Source organism: Calypte anna, chromosome 5A (assembly GCF_003957555.1).
Source record: "Calypte anna isolate BGI_N300 chromosome 5A, bCalAnn1_v1.p, whole genome shotgun sequence".
NCBI lineage: Eukaryota > Metazoa > Chordata > Aves > Apodiformes > Trochilidae > Calypte > Calypte anna.
The window spans coordinates 16,949,506-16,975,344 of NC_044251.1; the positions used below are offsets into that span (position 1 = coordinate 16,949,506).

A 25,839-nucleotide genomic window follows, 5' to 3' on the forward strand; every position below is an offset into this window, starting at 1 on the left:
TTATGACAGTGCAAACTTGATTGCTTGCATTGCTTGTTTCTGCCAGTCATCTTGGTTTACTCATATTTTATTGCTGAAGCAAGCTCCCTTTGGTGCTTCCTAAAATATGTATTTTTAAGTGAATGGGTATTTGATTATAGAGCCTGTGATATGATGTGCCATCCTTGAACTTGAGGTATATGGATTTCTGCATTGTGCTCCTGATTTGTGACATGGAGTAATTATCTGTAGAATCTAAAAGAAAATTACATGAATGGTGAACATAGGTCTAACTTTTTCTTAGTCTTTAACTGAAGATAGGTTATATGCCTTAAACTCTAGCAAGAAATTCTGTATTTCTCCTCATTTTCTTGAGAACCAGCCATAGTTATGATGGTAGCCATCATGGCAGGATGCAGTGTCTTGCAAAACTGAAGCTGTTAATGAAAGGGAAGCACTGCATAGAAATAATTCACATGTAGCACAGTCTCAGTACAGACATTGCTAGGAGCTGGCTTTCCTGCAAAGCCTCCTCCACTGCTCCATAAGGTGAACCACCTGGAGAGTAGGAAAGCATTGTTGTTCTTTCAATACTTTTCTCTGCACTGAAATTTCCAGATACACAGCATCTCCTGCTAATACCAGTGGTGTCATTTACACATTAATTTGTAGTTTCCAGTATCATAAAACCTACAAGGACGTTTCATATAATCATGGAATGACTAGGGTTTCAGGGGACCTTAAAGATCATCCCTTTGCCATGGGATACCTGCCACTAGACCAGGTTACTCAAGGCCCTGTCCAACCTGGCCTTGAACACTGCCAGGGAAGGGGCATCCACAACATCTCTAAGCAGCCTGTCCCAGTGCCAGCAGGCACTGGAACTAAATGTCTTGCAGGTTCTTTGATCACAATCCAACAGTTGTAGGTTTCAATCATCATCCACCTCAACTGGAGTGAATGTACTTCGCTAAGATACGTGTTTCTTTTTCGTGACTCCCTGCTAATTCTACAGACACTTTTAGTTTCTTTGTTCTCTCCACAGTACCCAAAAAACCTTGTAACATGAGAGCTGAAAATAAATTTGGTGGTGGTGGTGTAAGCACAGTAAGAAAAATGAAATTGCATTAACAGTAGAATTATTTTAAAGAGTAAATCAATTCCTGCAATACTTAATTACTCCAAGCCTGCTCTGATTTTTTTTTCTTGACAAAGCACACGTTTCTGTGCCATATTTGAAATTTACCTGCTCTTTTAAAAGACTGGGTTTCCTTATGAGACAAGTCTTATGAGGAGCAGCTGAAGGAACTGTGGTTGTTTACCCTGGAGAAAAGGAGGTTGAAGGGAGGCCTTATCACTTTCTACAACTACCAGAAAGGGGGTTGTAGCAAGATGGGTGTTGGTCTACCAAGTAGCAAGTGAAGTGATAGGACAAGAGGAAATGGCCTCAAGTTGTGCCAGGAGAAGTTTAGATTGCAGATTAGGAAATATTCACCAAAAAGGTTGTCAAGCACTGGAACAGACTGCCCAGGGAAGTGGTTGATTCACCATCCCTGGAGGCATTCAAAAGATGTGTAGATGTATTCTTAGGGGACATGGCTTAGTGGTGGACTTGGCAGGCCTAGATTAACAGTTGGACTTGATGATCTTAAAGGTCTTTTCCAACCAAAATGATTCTGTTATTCTATCTGTATCTCTATAGACTTATATTTAAAAATATTACTTCTTTCAATTTATTTTGTATTTCTTTTCTGTTTAATGCAGTTCTGCTATGTAAATTCAGAGAGAGGGAACACTGACATATTTTAAAGATGTTTAAAGATGTTTTACACTGTAAAGTATTCTATCTCAAGAACTTTCAAGACTGGTTAGTAGTGCTGTGGTACTCAGTAAGAAGCTGGAAATCTTTTCTTTTGGGCTTATAGAAAGCTTCTGTGCTCATTGATGCAGCCCAAAAAGCCTTCTGTCACTCAGCCATCAGTCTGCTTTGTTTCAGACTGGTGCTGCTATGGAGTTGGGTGAGGCGATTCTGTGGCTGGTAGAAAGTTGGAAATACTTCTCTACTGATCAGAATTTTTTTAGAGCAGTTGGTGTTTACAAACCTGCAAGAGATTTAGTATGCAATGGGACCTTCAAAAGTGCCAGTTTATCATACATCTCCCAGTTCAACATGTGGTCATAAAAACACTGTCCTATCTCTTATGGGTAACAGCATCTGACCCTCACTGGTGGTATGTCTTACATTCCTAATTTCATTCCATTTTCAGACAACTACAATATTAGTGAAACAGCCTACCAAAATTCTTTAAAACAAATATTCAAGAATAATTGGAAAATTATTAGAAACTGTGGACAACAGAATTAAATCCTCTGAAATCTAGAATTGTGAGCTTTATAATGGGAAAAGTAAACATCACAGTAGCAGGTTTAGGTCTTCAGAGTGTGTTCTAGCAACCATGTGTCAATCTATTAATCTTCTTTCTCTGTGCTACAGATTAAATAAAGGTTGGAACACTGTGAGTAAAGCAGTTTCCACAGCTCCTGAAACATTTATTAGAACTGTAAAATGCATAAAATCTTCAAGTGAATTTTCAGGAATAATCAGTTTTAGTAGGAAAATATGTGATATTCTGAAATTGGAAATGTGATGTTTTCAGTGCATGCAGTCATTGAAAGAAATGTCAAACATCATTTAAATGTCAAAAATATCTCATTAAAAAAGAAAGAGAAAAAATGGCTAGGTTTTTATTTACAAGGACAGATGTTTCAGGGGAACTCACTTCCTATTTAGGCACTTCAGTATAGGGCCAGATATTTGAAAGTGCAGATAGCAACTCTCATTGTAGTGCGCTGCATTCAGAGTACAAGACAAAGTAATTATTTTATTCAGATACCTCATATCCCCCAATCAGCATTTTTTTAAAATTTACAGTTAAGAGAAATGCAAAAGTCACAAACTTGGGATTTTTAAATTGACATTTAATGACTTGTTGCACTGCATCTCTAGTGACCTCAGTTCTTCAAGGAGCAGTATATGAGTGTAATTGAATCTAATTTTCTGGTATTTTGTTTCAAGAGTTCTCAAACAAAATTTCTAGAAAGGAGGAAAGGAGGAAATCTTACTTTACAACAGCTTGTACAGCAGTTATTTCCCTCTTACAAGGGTCTTCCACTTTAGATGGTAGGGTCCCAATCCTCCAGCCATTATGGAAATTTATTTGCAGGATCAGTTAAGTATATGCATAATCAGTGTTGTATTGTTCAATGTTATAGGATGTTCTAGGAGCTGCATCAGTTGTAAGCAGAGAGGAATACAATAAAAAATTATTTTTAAAATGCGTGAAAATAAATAAGGTGGAATTAGGATTTTTCTTAACACACAAAGTAAAAGTCACCCAGTGAAATTATTAGGTGGGAGATTTAGAACAATCAAAAGGGAATACTATTTGCATGCAGTGCATAAAAAAAGTGAAACTTGTTCCTACAGGATGTTGTGGATAACAAAAATACAAATGAATTCAAGAAGTAATAAGACAAATTAATGGAGGAGACATCAATTAATGCCTATTAAATTCCATCTCTGGAAGTCCCCACAGACTGTCTTCTCAAATTTGGGATGGCAGCTTCTACACCATTCTATGTGTATGTGGATTTTTTAACTTCTCCTTAAGCATTCCCTACTGGCCACTGCAGGAGATGGACTCAGCTGAATAGACTGTTCATCTCACCCAGAATGACAGATGCTTTTTGAAAGCACATAAACTTGCAGATTTGAAGGCCTGTTTATACTTTATTATGTATAGCAAAGAAGTTTTAAGGAATGCTTAGAGGATATTTGTGGGTTTTTTACAATTTCCAAAGACTGGAATGTGGTCATTTAGATAGTCTGCTTTCAACAGAAGAAAGCTTTGAAAAATGTACCCACTTTACAGTTTCTCAAGATATTTCTGGAATATTTTTCTGTGAAATATACAAAAAATACAATACAACTACTTAATACTGAATTAGGTACATTCATGTATGTGCCAGAGGTATTATAATATACATGAAATAATAAAATGTAAGTCATTAGCAATGATGATCAGAATTTCATTTCTTCTTACATATAAGACATTTGTGTCATCGTTGTAGCTCTAATCCATATTCAGGTCTTCATGTTTGCTGTGCAGTAATATGTAAATTACCTAGCCAGCTGCATTAGGCAGTGTTTGTTTATTCTATTTCTTTTGGCATAGCATATAACTGAATTTCTGCCAAAAATGTGGCTGCTTCAGGGAACACTGTTCAACTAGAAGGAAGTTTTGAAAGGAAACACACATCATAAGTCTTTACTCTGTGAAACAGTAAAATCAAAACAAACTTTCTGTTCATAAAAATATCTGTATTAATGTAAAATAATGTGCTTGTAAAATACAATGAGTGAACCGAATCTTTTTAGAACGCTCTGTTTACATTGCCTTTGTAAACAAGAATACAATACTAAGAGGCAGGGATTTTTCCTGATCCGTGGGAAGGGTGACTAATGCTGGTGAAACGTGAAAATGGAAAGTTTAAGAGAAATTGCTTTAAAATGGCATATTAATCTCCCCTAACACATAGCATTTAAATGTATTTAAATTTAGAAAGCGGTGAAGTTTAAGTGTTAAAAAAATTGCATTAATGATGCATAGAGCTATCTACTTATGCTGGCAGTCCTTTCAGTCTTCCAGTCTGACACTTCCTTTTTTATCCAGCCAGCTAATTTCCCCTCTTTTGTGAGGAGTAACTGTTTTCACACTAGTGCTTACCCAGCAAGCCTCCTCATTGTTTCATGGTTAATTATCTTCTTGAGCTTCACCTTCTCCAGTGAAGAGAGAAAGACTGGGCCTCCCCACAGCTCTAATGAAAGCTAGGTTTGAGAGATGCACTGTGTGAATAAATGCAGTGTCTGATCTAGCAACATAATAAATGAGTTCCTAAACTTTATGGAGTCACAGTTCATCCAGTAGGTTTACTGAACAATACAGAAAGATGCTTTATTTTAAAATTCCTTCTTTATTTTTAAAATGGAGTAGGAATATTGCCTCAGTGTGAAACCAAATACTATAAACTGTTCCAAAAATCTCTCAACATTGCACAAAAGGTGCATGTCAAACATTCGGTCTCTGCACAAACCCAAGCTGCTGCACAGTCACATGAAAGACTTTGAGCTTTGTACTTTAAAGTTGTGTATTAACAACATTTGTACTAATAATGTTAATACTAATAGTCCTGTGCCCCTCAGTTATTATACCCCTTTGAAAACTTAGTACATGCTGGACTTCTTCTGCATCACCAGCACTGAAAATAGCAGTTGTGGATAGACTTAAATCGTTGGTTTATGTTCCAATTTGAGCCCAAGTTTAAACTGTGTAATATTTAAAATAAACTCTCCTGTAACAGAAATAAGTTTACCAATGTCAACAGTGGTTTTTTGATAATGAGGTACTCCCCAATGAAATTTTGTAACCTGCCTAACTAAGTCAGGCAAAAACAAGCCTCTCACCACACCAAGATATAGTTATCCATTACTTTTCTTCTAGTTGATTTTCTACAAAGTATGCTTATATTAAATAATTTCTCAAGTGACTAACCCAAAATGTGCATGTAGCAGTGGTACTTGAGACATTGCACAGGATTTGTTCAACATATTAGATTAGAAAGAAAATTCCAATCTTAGCAAACAGCTCCAGGGCTGTGTTGGCATCTGTTATATACAGAAGAAAACTATAAACATCATCACTTACGTGATGCAAAGGAGAAAAAAATTTGGAAGATTTTTGTGGAATGATCTTAGGGAAAGATCTCTTTCTAGGGACTTCTCACATTTGGAGATAAGGCCAGTGTTTCTATTTTGCAACATTTGAAAAGAAACTCTTCTTATATATAGGCTGTGTACTGGCAAGCAGCAGCTGTATTGTAGGCTCAAGATGCTTGCCATAGTGATTTTGATTTATCTGCCACATTTTGACAACAGTGGTCTTTAACTTCATGCTTGGAATTCACTGGTAGGCAGAGTGTGAAAGTACTTGTGCAGCATCCTTCTAGCCTGTGTCTTCACAGTACTTGCTTATTGACTTCCCTCTGGTCAATATCCCAAATATACAGATGGTGAATTGATGACTTCAGGAAATGCCTGAACTGAGATTACAAAGAATTTGTGTTGAAAATTTGAATAGGGGGACTAAAGAATCTATTCTATTCGATAACATGAATTAAGGTAAATTTGGTAGCCTCTCATGAGGAGAAACTGATGATAAAGCCAGGTATTCTTCATACAGTGCTGTGATTCATAAATAATAGATAAAGTCTCCAAGTATATGGGAAGAATTTTTATTTAGAAATTCAAGCCTCTCTCCCCCAGCTCTCAGTGAAAACTTTCTTTCTAGGTTTCTCATAAGGTTAAGCTCCCAAGGGCTTATGTCTTATCCTTTTGTACTTTATATCCGTCTGTTTCTATGGTGAATCTCCCACTTTAGTGTTTCTCACAAACAATTATTTCTGCTGAAACAAAGCTCTTAAAAACTCTGTGATTCCAGGTATTCTGATGTGCCTGTTGGATTTATAGAATCATAGAATCTGCCAAGTTGGAAGAGACCTATCAGGATCATCAAGTCCAACTCCTGTCCCTGTGTAAGGCACCCTCAGGATCACACCAATCCTGCCTGAGAGCATCATCCAAACACTTCTTGAACTCAGGCAGGATTGTTGCTGTGATCACTTCTCTGGGGAGCTTGTTCCACTGCTCAACTACCCTCTGGGTGAAGAACCTTATCCTGATATCTAACCTAAACCTGCCCTGATTCAGCTTCCTACCAACTTCTCTTTTTGTCCTGTCTTTGGTCACAAGAGTGAGGAAATCAGTGACAGTCCCATTTCTTCCCCTTTTGAGGAAGCCACATACTGGCTTTGAGGTCACCTCTCAGCCTCTTTTTATCCAAAGTGAACAATCCAAGTGACCCCAGCTGCTCTTCATAAGTCATCCCTTCCAGACCCTTCACCATCCTTGTTCCTCATCTGGTTTAGGTTGGAGGTGGCTCTTGTGTCTGCTGAGTCAATTCAATGTCCTCTGAGTTCCACTGGTTTAACTAAGAGTTAAAGGAGTACCAGTTCCAGTGTAAATGCTATTACATTGAAAATATTATTAACCAGTATGCAGACCTCTTAACTAGTACAGAGGCAAAAAAATAGTGATTTTGTTATGCCACTGTAGCTTTGCCACTACAACTTCATTCACGTGCATCTGAATGCAGCATGTAACTGACTTACCATCAATACAGGTGGACCACTGAAAATAGTTTCAGCATCATCAGTTCCACAGTTTTTCTGGCCCTGGTGGGGCTTTTTGTTGTGGTTTTTTTGTTGTTGTTTGTTTGTTTGTTTTTTAATTATATGGAATGAACTTTGATTGGATCAAACTCTGAGACTTGGCATGGACGAACTCCCATAAACTTGCATGGGCTTGTATCTGAGGTAGAGTGCCAAGATTTGTTCTTTTCTGAACTAGGTGTGTATGACAACCATTTTGGTCTCAGTAAAGCTAGAAATGTTTTCCTGAGTTTCATAAAGGATTTGTGTTGGATTCTTGCACAAAGAAAATCATCATATATTCCTCTGAAGTAAAGGTGAGACTGAAACGACATTCAAGGGCAAAAAATCCTGTCATGTAATCTCTTGACGGAAGGAAAAAAAACTACAAAGCAGAAAAAAACAACAGCCAGTAAAATATGCCATGTATCCAGGTTTTCTCAAAAGCAAGAAAAAGAAAAAGCCTAAATACACATATGCAATATAGGTCTGGGATTGTAAACTTACTTGGATGACAATATGATTCTATAAAAAAATGTTACTGATGTTCTTACACTCTCTAGTAACATTTAAAGGGCTTCTTCAGCAAATGACATCCAGAGATGTTAGAAAGTCATATCAAGATATGGTGGCAGAAGGAAGGAGACCAACGTTTCCACAGAGCCTGGAAAACAAATAATGGGTAGAGTGTTATCAGTGATATTCTGGGCACAGTGCAGGGACTAAACATGTTGAGTCCTTGCTTTTACCTTGGCCTGTAATAGGAATACATTCCTGCAAGCCTTCTGCTGATGTAGCTCACCTTCTGTTCCAGTCTGCCTTGTCTGCACTGACTGGGGTGTGATGGAGGGGCTGGACTGGTTTAATCTTCCTTTAGGCCACCTGGCACTGTGGGCATCTTACCGAGAAAGTTAGAAGACCCTCAGAGGGCTCATGTGTAGGCACAACTGACCCCTGAGTGTTACCTGACACCATCAAGAGACATTTAAATAGCAGCAGAATGGTTAGAGACTGGCCAATTTCTCTGACTTTTTAAAAATTCTCCTACTACTAATAGGGACCAATAGTTTCAGCTGGGCACCTTCTTAAAATATCTCTGCAATTATTTCATCTGTTGCTTTGAAGATGTGCCCACAAAACCACTAACGTGGTAAATAGAACTATCAGTTTTAAAATACAGATATGACAGTCCTATCCTCTGGACTTCTGTTTCTGAGCTTTATGAGAACTTCAGAAATCATCAAGACAGGTGCCTGAGTAATGTCAGAACCTCAGTTGTTCTTGTGTGACTTAGCCTGAACTGTGATCCTTGCAGGTGACGTCTGTGATGGCAGAGAACAGAGGTGAAGTCAGTGTCCTTCCTGTGGTACAGGAATCTGTACATAAAACCACCCATGTAGGATTCTGAAAGTCTTTTTAAGCATCCCTAAAGACTACAGAAAAGCTCTGTATGCACAGGATTAGGCAGATTATTTCATAGAGGGAAGCAATAATAATTGTAAAATGAAGCAAGAGAAAGTATGAATTATAGTTTTGAATCTACTTTTAACTGCAATTATAACAAATATGTGTATTCATGATCAGTTTCTCTAATGATCTGTGATAAAACATTTGAGACCATACTGTAATGTGCAGGTGCCTTCAGTATTATGCACATGGAATCTTATGCATATTGAAACCTTAGTGGTGGGAAATGGGGACAGTTTGCTTGTTGGGTATCCTATAGAGACCCCCATTTAAAAAATGAATTTAAGTGAAGCAGAGGTGAAGTGGATACTGTACACATGACCATTTCCCTCAGAAGTACTTGGCATGCTTGCATTTCTTAAAAGACAAAATGATGTTTGTCTCCCTTGAATGTGAACACATTCCTGGAGATGGGGGATGGTTTTCTTTTTTTTTCTTTCTTTTTCCCCTTGCCCCTAAGTGCAGTGAATTTTGGATAATTTGTCCACAGTAACTGAAGGATATGCTTCAGGGAAGGGAGGAACAGAGTCTGTATTTATTATTGTAAAAGCTCTTTTTTTCATGTTAATTCCTTTAAAAAAATATAATGGTACGTAGGGGTTACATTACAGTCTTGTTTCACCAACACAAAGTATCTGTACTGGAGTACCACATGCAAATGAAGCTGAAACAGAGAATCATTGTTTAATAAAATTTGATGGGAAAAAAAACCCCAAAACAAATTAACAAACCCCAAACCTGTTTGTGTTTTAGTAAAGGAAACAAATGGGGGAAAAAAAAGCATTTTAAAGACTTTTTATTAAAGAACATGATTTGAGGAAATGTCTTTATTTGGTTTAATTCCAACTGCAATGGGAATACTATCCTGAGCAAAGCAACTCAGGGTTAAGATTAGGAATAGCCAAACTCCTTAAAGCAGCACTTTCAAATAGCCGAGAATGAATTCAACTTTCACTCTTGGAATTTAATTGAGTCTTGTCTTAATGATATTAGAAACTTTCTATGCAACAGTAAATGTTTCCTAAGTGATGTTTATCTAGTGGTAATATTTTTTAAATAGGGATATGCCTAATACTATGCATATTTTTGTTGTTGCATTTTTTTACTTGCTCGGCAAAACCTACTTTCTTTTACTGTATTTATACACACGTATTTATACACATGTATTTATACACATGCACTCTTGCACACCTGAAAAAAAAGTTTCTGAATTCCAAGAAACTTAGTGCAATCAGTTACATCAACTGGTATCCAAAGTATTTTTGCCAGACAGGATGGTATCTTTGCAGCATGCTTTGTCACAGGCTTCAGCAGGGTCAGGACTTAAGAGGGAGAGCACAGGGCTCACCCCCTTGAAATCTGAAGCTCTGTAGCACACTCAAAGCTTGTCTTTAATTGTAGTCTTTCTTACATGCAGAGATCAGTATGAGCGTCTGTGACAGACCCTTTCTTGTTGGGTATTTGTGGTTGAAGGAGAGGTACCTTGTACTAGGCTAGGTAGAACATGCTTTGACACGTGTAAGTGCAAAGTTGGTAGGAAAGCCACATTCATCATTAAGTGAAATTGGATTAAAAACATGGTACACACACAACTGGAAATGGTAGTAGAAGATTTTTCTGCTTTGTGTAAAAGATAAATTGTGAAATACTATATAGTTCTTTGGAATAAAAAACAAGAGACAGGAGAAGAAACAGCAGTATTTTTTCCCAGTAAAGTGAGCAATCAGAGTTTAGCTCTGACACTTGTGGTGTTGTACCTCCCATCCTATGTGTAACACCAAGTAGAGGATCAGTTTAGGGACTTTTAAATGTTCTGTTAGTCAAACCTAATAATCTATTATTAGCAGGATAATTCTAATGCTCCAGCACCCTACCAGTGCACTGAGTAGACTAATAAGGAGACATCTAACATGATAAAAGCAGTCTTCAGAGATTACTGGGTTTTGCCTTGCTACTACTGTCAGTACAAACACAGGCTGGAGTGACACCACCTTCCAGACTTTACTCCAGCACTTCATTCAAGAGTTTGTACGGTGCTGCTCTCACCAGCAACTGCCTCAGTGCCTGAAGCCTTTTTCTTGTCTGAGACGCTTCCTAAATGTTGTAAAAAAGAAAGGGAAATATGTACTCCTGCTAAAAATGCCAAATAAAAACATTTGTGATTTAAACTGAGTGGTTTGTTTCCAAGTTAAGACTTGGTCTGTACTTGGGATGTAGCCAATAACCACTAGATTTGTACATCAAGGAAGATGATGCTTACAAGAAAAGTAATAATTCACTAATATCAATTCAGTCAGTTCCTTGGGCAGAGAAAGCTATGCTGGTAAAATGACTGTACCTACATAAGAGCCTTTGGAAGTATAGCTGTGACAATCAGAAGGAAAAGAAATCAAATCCCTTACCATCATAGCTCTGCCAGCACAATTTCTGAGTATATAACCAAGCTTCAGAAAGGCACATGCAGTAGAAGAATAAAAAATAGGCTTTGAAGTAAGGAGCACTCAGTGAAGATGAATGGGCTGAGGTCAGAACTCTACATGTTTTATTGTTTTAGTCCATCTGACTTGCAGAACAAACAAGGCAGCCAAGTGCTGATTTACAGGGGGAAGGTTATCTTCTTGACCAATAAGGACCAAATGTTTTGTTTTTGAGAAACAAAATCAGATTGTATGGAACATAAAATCCTTGGAACCTGCTGTTGATTTCCTGCCTTTGGGAATTTCTTTTTGCAGCTGGCAGAAGCTTAAAACAGTAAAAATGTGCAGTTTAGGAAGCTTTTCACAGAAATGGCTTCCTAATGCTAAATACAACAGTGCTGTAAAACATGCCACAAAGAAAATAAGTTATTGTAGATTATTTCTTTTTTGACCTAACAGGTTTTCAAGCTAACTTAATTTAATTGTTACTGTCTTGCACCAGTTTTTACTTACAAGTTGGTTAAGGGTCAGCTGAAGGTGGGAAACTGGGTCTGATTTAGTACCAATCTGGAGTCGTTAGGAAAACATGCTAAACAGGCAAATACAAATATGGATTTCTGAACTCTACAATGTACAGAATTAGCCAATGTCTGACAGGAAAAGGAAAAGAAAAAAAAAAAAAAAGGACTAATTCTAATGAATTAATTCCACAAAAGGTTTGGGGTAGGTAGATCCACAAAGAGACTCCAGCCTTGAACATGAAACATGACAGATTTTCAAATCCCAAAAGCTTCCTAACCTGTCAGGAGGAAAAAATTCCTTAGTACCTGTACTGCCCATGGTTATGTGTGATATCTTAACACAGCTGCAGTACTCAAGCATCCACCTTACAACTAGGCCTAAGGAAGCATGAGGATGCAGATTTATCTTACAAGGAGAATGTCTGGGTTTATCAAACATATTAGCAATCGTATCACCCTGCTGAATGGTGCCACTTGTATCCATAATTAAGTAGACACTGAAGCAGGGACTTGGACCTACCTGTGCCCCTTTCCAGTCAAATGTGATGAACACTGCACAGCAGGAAAAAATTCTCTTCATGCCTCTATAACCCAATTAATATTTAATTGTTTTATGCACAAAGAAACAGGAGAAGCAGGCTTCTTTTGAGAATAGTGTCTAGGTAGGGATTCTCCTGAGCTAATGGGAACCTGATTCATGTCTTTTACAGTCAGCCTGCCAGTGTCCCATGCCCAAAATCAGTGCCCAAACTACTGAGTGTTGAAGAGCATCTCATGATTTCTCACAAAAAGGATAAGCTGCTTTAGTTCCTACTTAATAGACAGAGTTCCCAGCTGAGACTCAAAGTCACAGATATGTGCCTTCCCCTGCACAAATAATCCTGGCCAAGTCTTGATGAATCTAAGTCAGTAACAAAGTTGTGTGCAACTGCACTTCATTGGACTGCAGCCTCATTTTATCTCCTTGTATTTCAGTAAGTTTGTAAGTTTGTCGTGCTGTTTGGCATGTGATCAGTGCTGTATCTGAATAACAAAACTTGCTTCAAGAAAGCTCAAGAGAGAGAGAGATCATAGCTGAAAGGCTTGTTGGAAAAAGTGCTTGTTTTTCTGGATACAGTGATCATCTCTCAGCTGCTAAGAAGACATAAACTGAACAACTGTACAGTAGCTAACAGTTCCATTACAAGATCTTTTGTATAAGCAGGCTTCCCTAAAGTGGATGCCTCTCCATAAATAGAAAAATAAAGGGAAAATAATTCCTTCTCAGAGAACCAGCCCTAAAATTGGACATCACTTTTATTGTATTTTGACAGTGTTTAAGGTAAGTTGGCACTGCTGGCCATTTTAAACATCACATTTTAGTGAGCAAAGTTGTCAAGGAATTAGTTCTTTCCACAAAATGTTTCTAGAAGGAAAAAATCCTGATACTACTATTTTAGCTCAATTATTTATTAGCCCTTTAAAAGGGAAAAGTGTCAGCAGAGACAATATTTGAAATTCATGTAGCATTTGATTAGACTGATTGATTGTTCTTACAACTGAAGATATCAACATTCATTAGTCTTACTTTTTGGTCATTAGTAGTGCCTTTATTATCAAGTAAAGGCTAAATAGAAATGCTAACAAAAATTCATCAAGTCTTGTGATTGTCAGTGCATTAGATCTCTTTGTTTTATGGCTGACAACACAGAAGTTTGTTACAAATGTTTCAAAAATCCTTAACTCTTTAAAATTTAAGCAGGCTAAGGGAGATTCTAATACATGCAACATGATAAAGTGCTAATAGCATAGTTTTTACTAATACAGTACCTCTCTCCCATGTGACTCTGCAGAACAGCTAAATCTTGTTACATATAAGATGACTAACCATAATTACTCAATATTAAAGAAAAAGAAAATTTCTATTTTTTATGGCAAATCATAAAAAAACCCCAACCCTAACACTACAAAATCATGCAAAGTGTAATAGGTTTCATTGTAATTGATAATGGTAAGGGTACAAAAATTGTAACAAAACTAAAAGCTTATTAGTGATTGTTGTTTCAAAACTGCACTTTATTAATCTACTTACATTATTATAGTGGTAGCATATATAAAGTGCAGCTGCAAATATTTTTGACCTTTGATTTCTTTTTTGCAGGAGCCTCTGAATGCTATTGATCCCAGTTTGATGGACCTAAATGGTCCAAGTGAAGATGCACTGGAATGGGATGAAACTGACATAAGTAATAAGCTGATCAGTATTCATGAAGACTTAAGTGATCCTGATCAGGAACTCAAGAACCAGGACCTAAGCCAGAAGCCTGCTTCAAGAGAATGTGCTGATAACAATGTGAATGAAGATGATAGCGTCAGCAATCATGGAAGTCCTCTTTATTGTCCCAGCATTACTTCCCCTCCAAACCCTCACATCTATCAGGTCTATAGTCTTCATAATATTGAATTATCAGAAAAAAAACATATTAATTTTTTGAAACAAACATCCAAACTCTCCAGTGTAACACAGTCTAACATTTTAAACAAATGTCTCAGTAAAGACTCGTCATTTTCATCTACCAAATCCCTGCCAGACTTAATAGGGGGTAGTACAATGACAAAACCATATAACTACATGTATCAGAGTGGAAACATAAGCAGGCATTCTGAGAGTGAGAGTGGGATAGTGAGTGAATGTGATACAGAAAATACAAATAACTCGGAAATTTTTTTGCTCAATGATATCGAAAGCACTCACAGTAATCCTGAAATTGGGCATGCTGAATCTCAAGTGGATGATATAGTTGATGTAATAAAACAAAAAATAAAGCAAGATGAAGAAGATCAGGCTAGTCTCTCAGATGATTTCCAGTTGGCACCTTCTGCATGCTGTGGAAGTGAAAATGATGAGGATTCGGACAGCATTACCAAGTGTAACTCGGTTTGTCTAGAAGAATTGCAAGGAAAACATGATGTGCTTACATTTTATGATTACTCGTATCTTCAAGGCTCCAAATTCAAACTACCAGTGATAATGAAACAAGCACAAACTGAAAAAACACATACAGAGTGCAGTTTGCTTCATGGCTTTTGTTTTGATAAAATACCTGATAAATCTGAATATAAGCCTGGAGAGTCACAACCAGATGGGTTCATTCGTGACAATGTTCAGGCAATTATCCCAGGAGAATCAGATCCCAATTCCTGTAAATCTGCAGAAACTGTAAGAAAAATAACTGTTACAGAGAATGCAAGACAGGCTTCAGCTTTGTCTCGTAGTTCTTCATTGGAATCTCTCTCTGTGGTAGGTGATTTGTTCAGCTCAGGTATTTTTAAAAGTGGAGATGGTCTTCAGCGAAGCACCTCATTGGAGAGCTGGCTGACTTCCTACAAAAGCAATGAAGATCTTTTTAGTCATCATGGCTCAGAAGACATAAGTGCAAGCAGTGATTCTGTTGGAGAGCTCAGCAAAAGGACACTGGATCTTTTAAATCGCTTGGAGAATATCCAGAGTCCTTTAGATCAAAAGATAAAGCGCAGCATCTCTGATATAACACTGCAAAGTAGCTCTCAAAAAATGTCTATTACTGGTCAGCTGTCTGTAGAAATTGCATCCTCAGTCAATGAAGACTCAGCAGCTTCTCTCACTGAACTCAGCAGTAGTGAGGATCTTTCTCTTTGCTCTGAAGACATTGTACTGCACAGAAATAAAATACCAGATTCAAATGCATCATTTAGAAAACATCTTAATAGATCTGTGGCTGATGAGAGCGATGTCAATGTCAGCATGATTGTTAATGTCTCCTGCACTTCTGCTTGTACTGATGATGAAGATGACAGTGATTTGCTTTCAAGTTCCACCCTTACCTTGACCGAGGAAGAGCTAGGTATCAAAGATGAAGATGATGACTCCAGTATAGCAACTGATGAGGATATTTATGAAGAATGCAACTTAATTTCAGGACTTGATTATATAAAAAATGAACTCCAAACCTGGATTAGACCAAAATTTTCTTTGACAAGGGAGAAGAGAAAAAGCAACCTCAGTGATGAAATTCACCGCGGTAAAGAAGTTAGTAATGAGACATCAAAAGCCAAAGATACACTGAATATTGAAACACTATTGAATGGTTCAGTACAGAAAATATCAGAAAATAATGGCAATAGTAGGAATGTACCATGTGATTGTGAAAAAGGGACAAAGAGTCGGCTGATGAAAGATATCTCTCAGGTTGTGAAGGACCAGCTTGTGGATGATATGGAGAATGGCAATGTTGAAAATACTCTTGGCTGTGAAAAGGAAGGTCTTATGAGAACATCAGAAACAACCAAAACTCATGCATCACTGGATATTGGAGAAGCTGAAAACGAATGTTGTGTCTGTGAAGCATTTACAGACAGTTCAGACGATTCACATATGGATGGCAAGGAGACTGCTCTGTCATCAGATGAATCCAGAAACCCTCCAAAAGAATGTCAAAGTCATCTTCAGCCTGATCATCACTCTGTTGCTTCCTCTCCTGCTAAAAAGCCTTGTGTTGATGCTTCCTCAGAAATTAATTCTGTGGGCATACAAAATGCAGCTTTACAAACATCCTTACCTCATGGTCAACAGCATATTACAAGCATTACTGAGAAATCAGCTGACTGCTGCACAGCCTTGAAATCCAACGAAGTAGGATGCGACTCCTCAGCCAATGGTCCTGATTCGTGCTGCAACTGTGAGTCTGCTGCTTTTGATAAAAGAAATGTGGAAGATGGCTCTGTACACAATTTTGTGAGGGAGATAATAGACATGGCATCAACAGCTTTGAAAAGTAAGTCACAACCTGAATGTGAGTCATCTTCTCCAGCTTCATTAGCACAGATCAAGGAAAAAGTGTTAGAGCACTCTCACAGACCCATCCATCTAAGAAAAGGAGACTTCTATTCTTATCTTTCACTTTCTTCTCATGATAGTGACTGTGGGGAGGTAATCAAATACATCGAAGAAAAGAGCAGCACTCCTGTGCCACTGGACTTCACAGATGAGAGAGAAAATATTGAATGTTTTTTTGAAGCCTGTCCTGAGGAAGAACGGGTTGAGCAGCATCAATCTATTTCTAATGGTGCTCCTGAAGTGCGAGCTGACCAGCAGCAACCTGTTTCTAACATTACTGCTGAAATATCTCCAGAGTCGCTCAATGAAGTGACTCTAGAGTCATTAGAAGAGGATAACATTTCATCTGAAGGTAGGCATTTATCTTTCTTATGTGACAATGACCATGATATAAAGATCCCCAATCCTAACAAAGTTCATCAAACAAATTAAAAAATGTTCCTGATGGTTTGCTGATTTCAGATCGGAAAACTGAAGGTTTGGAAAAAAATCCTCCAGAGATCAGCACTGAAAAGAGTAGTACAGGAGAATCTCCTGGAACTGAAGAGCCCAAAGGATGTGTTGCTGCTTCTGAAGAGGCTTCAGGTTTAGAACTTCAGTTAAAGCCTGGCCATCCACAAAACCATGATGTTTTACATCAGAACAATAAAACTCTTACTTGTGAAGAAAATCTCCTGAATCTTCATAAGGAAAGACATTTAAATATGCACAGATAGAATGTAACCCTCTCCATGCACATACATTATCTTAAAAACAGGTATGTACTCTACAAGTTGCACATTCTTTTTTTTTATTTTTCTTTTTTTCTTTTCTTTTTTACATTTCTGTACAATGAAAGGACATGACTCACCATCCAGGGCTTCTGTTTGATGATAATGCTACATCATCTTTTTGATTACACTATAATTCCAATTTATATGCCACTGGTCAACAAATGCAGTGAATACTAACTGCTTCTTGTCCTTTGGCTTGGCATTAACTGGAGCTGCTCTCTTCTGGAACAAAGTTGCTATCTTGCAGACCTTGGAAATTCTTCAAAAGTAGTATTTCTCTATCAGCCTTCTCTTTCCTCCTCAACTGTGCTGTGGAACCAGAAACTCTACTCATTGATCCCTTTCTCCACAGTCATCTGGCCATATGAAGTGTTCAATAGCACTTGAGGAAGTTGAACTTCTGGTTTTACAAGAATTTTGAGGGACTAGTGGGTTGGAGTTCTACAATAGTTCCAAATAAGCCATGACGAATGGCTAAGCAGAACGGAGACTAAATAGAGAGATAATAAGTGCTCTCTTGATGTCAGTTTGCCATGATCTAAATTCAGCAAACCATTATTTAAGATACAATTATTACAACGTAATGGTATGCCAAAAGTTGAGATTTCCAAAATAAGAAATCCTTGCAACTTAATCAAAGACTATAATGTGAGAGTAATGTAGAATAAGGACCTAAAAACCAGAGCAGGTGGATACTGGTTGCCACCCAGCAGCTCCAGAAGCCTCGGTTCTATTTTGTGCTAAGCATTCTGAAACCCAGTAAGATGGTGGAACCTAAGATGAAAAAGTGGCTCTGATCTCTTCCAAAGTTTGAAAGTTGTTCAGACCTGGAGTTTTTGGCCTCATGTAAATATCTAAAAATAACTCTACATTTAACATCGAAAGAAGATCTACAAAAAAGTAACTTCTGGATCACATCCTAGTGTACAGCACTGCTGTGTTGAGTCTCACTAGTTTGGGGACCTAACAACCAGTGTAGGTGTATGAGAATGCTGTTAGTCTTTGGAAACACTCCTCTAGTAGACCAGAGCCAGCATAGCAACTCCAAATGCCACCCCAATTCCAAATGCTGCTGCTTTCAGGAAGCTGTAGCAAGGGAATTTCTAATAGAACACATGGCGAAGCACGGGACCAGGTTTCTCCGGGAAGTTCTGGAATCTCTATCCTTGGAGATTTTCAAATGGATGTGGCTCTGAATAATCTGATCTACCTTAAAAATAGCCTTCCACTGAGCAGGAGGTTGGACCAGATGACATTCAAAGTTCCTTCCAGCCTCAGTTATTCTATGATTCCATGATGCTGGTAGGAGAATAGGCTGTTACTCATCACTGCCCATGAAAACCACTTGTACTCTCCTGTTGCAAACTACCTAGCTGTAGCAGAGGATCTGGGCCTATTTATACAAACTAGATTGCTTAGCTTCTATTATATGCCTAACACCTGCATTTCCTGATTTTGCTGCATTATGTTACTGTGCTTTGGGCTTTCCTTTTGCACATAATGGCAATTTACTCAACATTCACACATCCACGTATGTATGGATATGTCTAGCGAAGTTTTTAGGTTATGACAGCAATAGTTTACAGCTTGCCACTGTCTCTTTGACATGTATCTATTTGAATAATGCATTATCTTGGAACCATCACAGCAGAGAGGACGTTTCTTTAATGACTTCAAAATGGGCTTTCATAACGTGCTGGTTGCCAGTTAGGTTAATACTTGGGCACATCTAAAAAGCTAGAGAATTTCAGAACCTACAGATATGAGTATATATTCTGGAATTACATAAAAAAGATTATGTGCATATGGAAGCCTTTATTTGGAAACAGAGTTGATTGAAGAAGTGTAGGTTGATAAGTGACTATTATGTAAACATAAGGTTTTTTTCTAAATTACTGGTTGTCTTTTTTTTCCACTAATTTTTATATTAATTTGAGGCAGAATACTTACTATAATAAGCATGATTTTATTCTTGTTCTTATTCTTTCCCTAAAGATAATAACATGTTTTTTCAACTCCTGAATACTTTCCCTCTGAGGATCTCAAAATACTGTATAAACTTCCCCTTACTCTTCAAAACTTCAGTTTCTTACCTGGTAACCAGATGTGTTTTTCAGAAGATTAGAATATGAGAATATCCACTTAAAAAGGCAAAAGAACTAATATTGAACATAGGGGATGGAGATACTAATAAATGCCCCACAAAGGAACAAAATGTAATGAAAACTCTGTATGTAACAACTTAATAGTGGTTATGTTATAGTTTTAATTTTTACCGAGTGGTTGACAAATATTGTTAAGGTAACCAAGTCCACTTTCTATATTTATACCACTTTTTACATTTAGGAAAATACACTGGTTCTGAACTGATATGTGTACCATTGCTTCCATGGAAATTGTGCACTGTATTATTCCTGGTAGTAGAGCCCTGGGATGCATATAGTTTATCTGTAGCACATCAGAAAAAATGAAAATATGAGCTGCTTGATTTGGTTTCACTAAAGTCTGAGCTCCCTTCCCCCACTCACAAGCTTGGTGCTTTAACTTCATCTCTCATGCTATGGGGAATGAATTACAGGAGCAATCTATCCTAATTTGTTAACTTATTCAAATAACAGTTATTATACTTAACTATGCTAAAGATTATCTTTTTGGTGGCAGATTGTTTATTTTTTGATGAGGCTAATTACTGATTTTCCAAAGGTAATTTACATTTATTACTAATACATCTTTTAAAATGTGACAGATAAATGTTGTTCCCATAAGTGTATTATGAAAAAAGTTACTATTTAAAAACACATTATTTAATTTGAAAGATAAATGGCAAACACCATTATTTTTCTTGTAGCACCTGTGCTGGAAGCTCATTTAAATGTGTAATTCCATGTGTAGCTGCAATACTTAAGAGAAAAATAATCTATAGTATGTGTATACCTTAAAAGCATACTGAGAATTCAAAGCTGGAAAAGGTGTAGTTTTAAACCTAGTTTAATTTCATAGTCTCTTAGTGTTTTACTTTGGCCGTACAGGAGAATAAAGTAATAGTTGAGAAAATAGTTTTGCCACATGTTGCATTCCTGTTTTTTAGCAGTGTGCTACAACAAAAATCACCATTATGGGAAAATAATATCAAGTCTTTAAGCAGGCTTAAAAATATCTCTTGCCAGCACTGACAAGTAGTAGTATGAACCAGCATGGACCTCTTCAGCAGAGGTGCTCATAAAGCTATGCCAATGATATTTCTCAAGTAGGGAACAGCTTGAAAGAACTATTTTCCTGTGTGTGAGATCACACAACCTTCTGCTGTCACTGTGACTCGTGACTCACCAATGGGATGGGAATTTATTGTCCCATATTCAATATGCATAGAGATCAATACATTAAGGAGGTTTGTGTGATGAGTCCAAAGTCTTTCCTAGAGGGTAAGTTTGACTTAATTACTGTACGTAATCTGTTATTTCATGCAAGTAAGTCACAAAAGCTATTTCCTTCCTTTTACACAGAATTTGTAATTTAACCTTAAGTTTTACCTCTAATTTAAGGAAAAAATAGTTTACTTAGGCTTAAGAAAATGAAATTGGTTTTATCTGTCGGGGCTGCAATGCCAGCCAGAATATTCTGCCACTTACTATAGCCAGGAAAAAACCCAGGTCTGGTACTCAGACTGTTATTTCCTGCTCAGCAATACAATTTTTTTTATGACTTTGTCCTTCTTTGCCTCAGTTTCTTCAGCAACAAAATAATGAGAATAATGCCTAACGGAACCTGTGAAGAATGATTAATTTGCTGAAAAGTGTTTTGGGATCCACAGATTAAAGACGATACATAAATGCAAAGGACTGTTAGTTAAATATTTGTTACAGGAATAAAATCCTACACAAGTTTACACAGTAGTTAATATGTAACAATTTAATGCCAGAGACTAGAACTACAACAACAATCAAAGTCTTTGCTTACTTTTTTTCCTAGAAATTTTTATAAGGAGTTATATACTATAATGTTTCTTTATAGGGTTTAAAACAGTCTGACTTTTTAGTCAGACTCCTTACATTAGCTGACTTTGCAAAATTTGAATAGAATAGGCAGATAATCTTGCATTATCTGTAAATTACACAACTTTTGAAAACCCTGACATAATCCATCAGAGAGACTTTTCTTACTATACGTATATGAAACTCATGCCAGGGTTTTAAAAACCTTTTGATACAATCTTCCCCTTTATTCTGATCAGTTCTTCATCAATTTCTAACCAAACTGTTGAGCTTTTCAGTATTTTCTCGTAACTATATATTTCCTCTAAAAATGGAGGTGGGTCAGTTACAGCAAATAAGATCAAAGGGGAAGGTAACTGGATAGATCCAGATATTCCTGCTTAATTTGGAAGGCATATAATGCGTGTCTGGAGTGAGTGCCTCCTAGGAAATGCCTATGAGATGTACTTTGCACTAATCTTTGAGCTGTATTCTGACAGTTATTTCTTCATAATCCTCATCAAAAACCAGTGCTCTTTAGTGAATAGTTTAACCCTAAACTCTGAGCTGGATAATTCTATAGTATGAAAATTTAACTTATTCCTGGTACCAGAGGTGTCAAAACAGCCATTTACAATTTAAAAATACAGTGATGACACTGACAGTTCTATTCATAGATTACTTCTGTGACAGTCCCTTCCTCTTCCCCATTGAAATCTCACACTGTGTGTTTACATAAATATTAAAATAGGTGATGGGTAGATCTTTTTGTTGCTCATCTTTTGAGTTTTCATTGATCAGTGCACTTTTGAGTGCGCTGAAGGTAAGTTTTCAGGTAAGGATGAGGACAGGATCCAGGGAAAAGGTCAGATTTGATAACTTCCTTTGTTTCTTTAAAAATTAAATCTCTGCAAAAATCAATGAGTTTTCTACATCAATACAATTTTTTACACTAACTTGTACCTCAGGCTGTTAAAAGTCATTGTTTGCCTACTGTATGCTTCTGGCATGTGATCATTTAATGACTATCTGTGGTTGTTCTGGAAGAGCTCTGTTTTGCAAATAAAACTTCATTTTCTGTAACCTTCTATTACTTTTTTGTTTCCTTTTAGAAACTTGGCTGCAATTCAGGTGCAGGTTCATCCTGTAAACCCTGGGATGACCTCCAATTCCATTGTATCACTGCCTTTCATTACACTGACTCCCAAGATAAATTTTCTTTCCAAATGTGATTTGTCCATGTTGGCTTTGTGATCAGGCTGCATATGCTAGTCCTATTTCAGTGATCATTTTGTATTGTAGCAAGGCTATTTGCTTTCCTAGGGATTCCTTTCCCAAGCTACCTCTAATGACTTCCCTTCCCTAAATTAGATGCTTCTGTATTACTTATCAATGGTTCTGTTCTTTAAAGTTTTGAAGTTCCACAGGAGTCACAATCAGTCTGGTTCATCTTTTGAGAACTGTACCTGTCAGTACTCTCCTATTTTATGTATCAAATTTAATATTTATGTGTATTATGCATACGTTTATTGCAACTGGTTTACTTTTAAAGTGACAATTTTGTTGGATTGCAGCAAAAAGAAATCATTAGCCCAACTGATTCAATACATCTAAAAATTAAGCAATCAAAATAAATGGCATTTTATTTATTTAATTTTAAAATTTAATCTATGCAGCACTTCAAGAAACAACTACATGGTGTTGTATATTAGAAACTGTTGACATTCTACCAAATTAAGTACAACATTTCTGTTTTTTATGCTTCTTGAGGTGGTAATGAGAAAAAAAAGTTTTTAAAAAATGTGTGCCTTGCTGTATTTCTTATACCATTTATTAAAAAGCTGCTTTCACAGTAAAATTATGTTAGTCTGAAAGGAGGAAATAGCAAGGTTAAGTTGTGTGAATAATTTCTGTATATATGTATAACCAAGTGCAAACATTGATGTATAATGACAGTATAAAATGCTTTCATGTTTGTGATGTCCAGTGGTGTGGAAAATATAAGCCTTAAAACCATTAGATTGCATGGTAATTAGAATCAGCATAATAAACATAGTTTCTTGGGGAAAAAAAAAATCAGAACTGGTGATCTGTTTTACCTGCACTACAAGAACAGAATGCTGTATCAAAGTATGATGGTTTTGCTTGCAATTATTCCCCGGAGATACGGGATTCCACAATCGGTGAAGATTTGGACTACCTGGCTCAGAGGTAAAGAACCTTTTCATTTAAGATTTTGCAGGTCTTTTGGGCATACAGGGAGACACAAATACTTAGTAGTTTAAACTAGTATACTGCCAGCTGCCAAAGTGACAATGATCAAGCACACTTCTATGGCAAGTATTTCGTTATCATTAATAGTGTGTTGTCTGATGCTTAAAATTTCATTCATTTACATAATTATATTGAATAAGTTTTATATTTATTTCTATAAATACACTTTTTACAATTGTGACTTTTCAGTGACTGGGACTGTACGCCTCGAATGTTTTTACCTTGTGCTAAAACTATGCTGGGTGGCCAAAACAAGCCAGAGAGCTTTATAACCTATCTCTGCTGCTGACATGGCATTTATCTCCTAAAAATATTATTGGGAAGAAATGTCAGGAAAGTTAAAAGGCAGAGAATGCTCTCCCATACCACATTTTATAATTATTTTTCCAAAGATATAAATGTTTTTACAAAAGCTTCAAGATATTTCTTCCTTTAAAAAAAGTCTATCAGTTTTACAAGCTTAGCTAATAGCTTAGAGGAACCAGCTGATATATTCATCTAACACTTAAGGAAAAGGTATTTTTAAAAACCCCTCATGTTTTCCAAGTTAATAACAGCTTCCTATTGTTGCAAGAAGCAAATTATTTATCTCAAATTTCCCCTGTGTAGTCTTGGGTAGGCTATGATGTGTTTAGGGCAGCAGAAACAATATTACCTTAAAGAAAAATGTAAATATTAACAGGCAATTTTTTAAGAGTCTTTTGAATCTCTAAAGTTTTCTGCTCTTGTATATCTTGTATTGCACAAATCTATTGAGTTAATCTATAACTATATAGCTAGAGTTCAGTTTAATATATTTAAAATATTTGTTTAATTGTATATAATGGAATTTGGAATATAACTCCTAAATTCTGTATAATAGTTAAAGTGGCAATGATGTTAATGTATGAATTATTTCAAGCATTATTTTTAAAATTATCTTGACACGGGAATTGAGTTTGGAATAATTCTTTTTTTCCTCTAGCACTTTCTGATTTATATTGTGTTTTTCTAAACTTACTTTGACTATAGTCATACCTTACACTATGGTGACAGGAAAGCTAATAAGTCAAGAGGCTTTCCAGATCTGTCAACCCACCCAACAGACTGTGCAGTACTCCATCAATTATTTGTACCTTTCTATTAGGCCATTTGCCACAAATTCACTTCTTTCTTAGGGGAAAGCAGTAGGACTTGTCAAATCAATAAACCACATATTCATCATACAATATCTGGAATATTATATGGCCACCACTCAAATTTCTGTGAGGGATACTGAACATTTTAATTTAACTGTTATTTCCAGATCTATATTATTTGGTCTCATGAGATAATCATTTTTATGACTGTGATGCAAGAACCATCACTATCAACTATTCCTTTTTTTGGCATAGTTCAAAGTTTTATCCATTTCTGTTTCTCTTCTAAGAATATATTGGAATTTGTTGTCAATAAAAATTATTTGTAAAGGAAAAGGAATCTTTGATACGTACATGCACTCTACAGCATTTGCTCATCTTTTAGTGTAATTCATACACTTACGGCCAAATTGAGCCTAGAACTTGCAAGAAGAGCAAAGAAATATATTAGTATAGTGTAAAATTAACGTTGTTGTACCCTGTACAGGTCCTGTTCTCTGCTTGTAAAATTCTCTTGTGGTGGAGAAGCATGCAGCAAGCTTTCTGCAGCATTTATCCCCACCTCAAGTTCCATAGGCTGCTTTTCATTCCACACACTGCCTGGCTCATGCTGGAACATCTGCAGTGTGTGAGGTGACCACTTGACAGCAACGTCCCTGACGCGTGGATCTCCCTTTCCTGCCTGCTTCAAATTCCTTCCACAGAGAGCCAGAGCTCTTCAGCTCTAAGGGAATGCTCACTGCACTGGTGGGAAAACACAAGACTGGGACTCTGATTTAAAAGGTGTTTTTTAATCACAGTGGTTTATATATAGGTACCTTTGTAAAACATGTCCCCAGTCTTTTTCACTTAATAGTTTGCCGGTTTACCAAGGTAAGTCAAAGAGTTTTTAAGGAACAAGGCCTCTGCACAGATACTGAAACTGTGCCTGTGTTTCACAGTAATCCCACCTGAAAAGTCACTGTCAGTTAGATGGAATCTCAACCCTCCTTCTTGGTGACAGGACCCATGGGTGATAGAGCCTCCTGAGTCATATAGAACTTTAATCCAATTCTTGTGTTGGTCAAAGCAAAATATTCTGACTAAAATGTGTCTGGTGAAAGGGCTGCTTGTTTTCTTTTTAGCTTAAAGACATCAG

At 36.8% G+C, this 25,839-nt stretch overlaps 1 protein-coding gene across 1 annotated transcript in view; it reads left to right on the top strand.

The window, feature by feature from the left end:
* AKAP6 (A-kinase anchoring protein 6) overlaps positions 1-23,369 on the top strand; it is a 222,023-nt gene extending 198,654 nt beyond the window's left edge. The window contains exons 13-15 of the mRNA XM_008495899.2: positions 13,851-16,917; positions 17,028-17,322; positions 22,422-23,369. Coding sequence (XP_008494121.2) covers positions 13,851-16,917; positions 17,028-17,281 — 3,321 coding nt within the window. The 3' untranslated portion in view covers positions 17,282-17,322; positions 22,422-23,369. The remainder of the gene's footprint in view (positions 1-13,850; positions 16,918-17,027; positions 17,323-22,421) is intronic.
* The last annotated feature ends 2,470 nt before the right edge of the window (positions 23,370-25,839 follow it).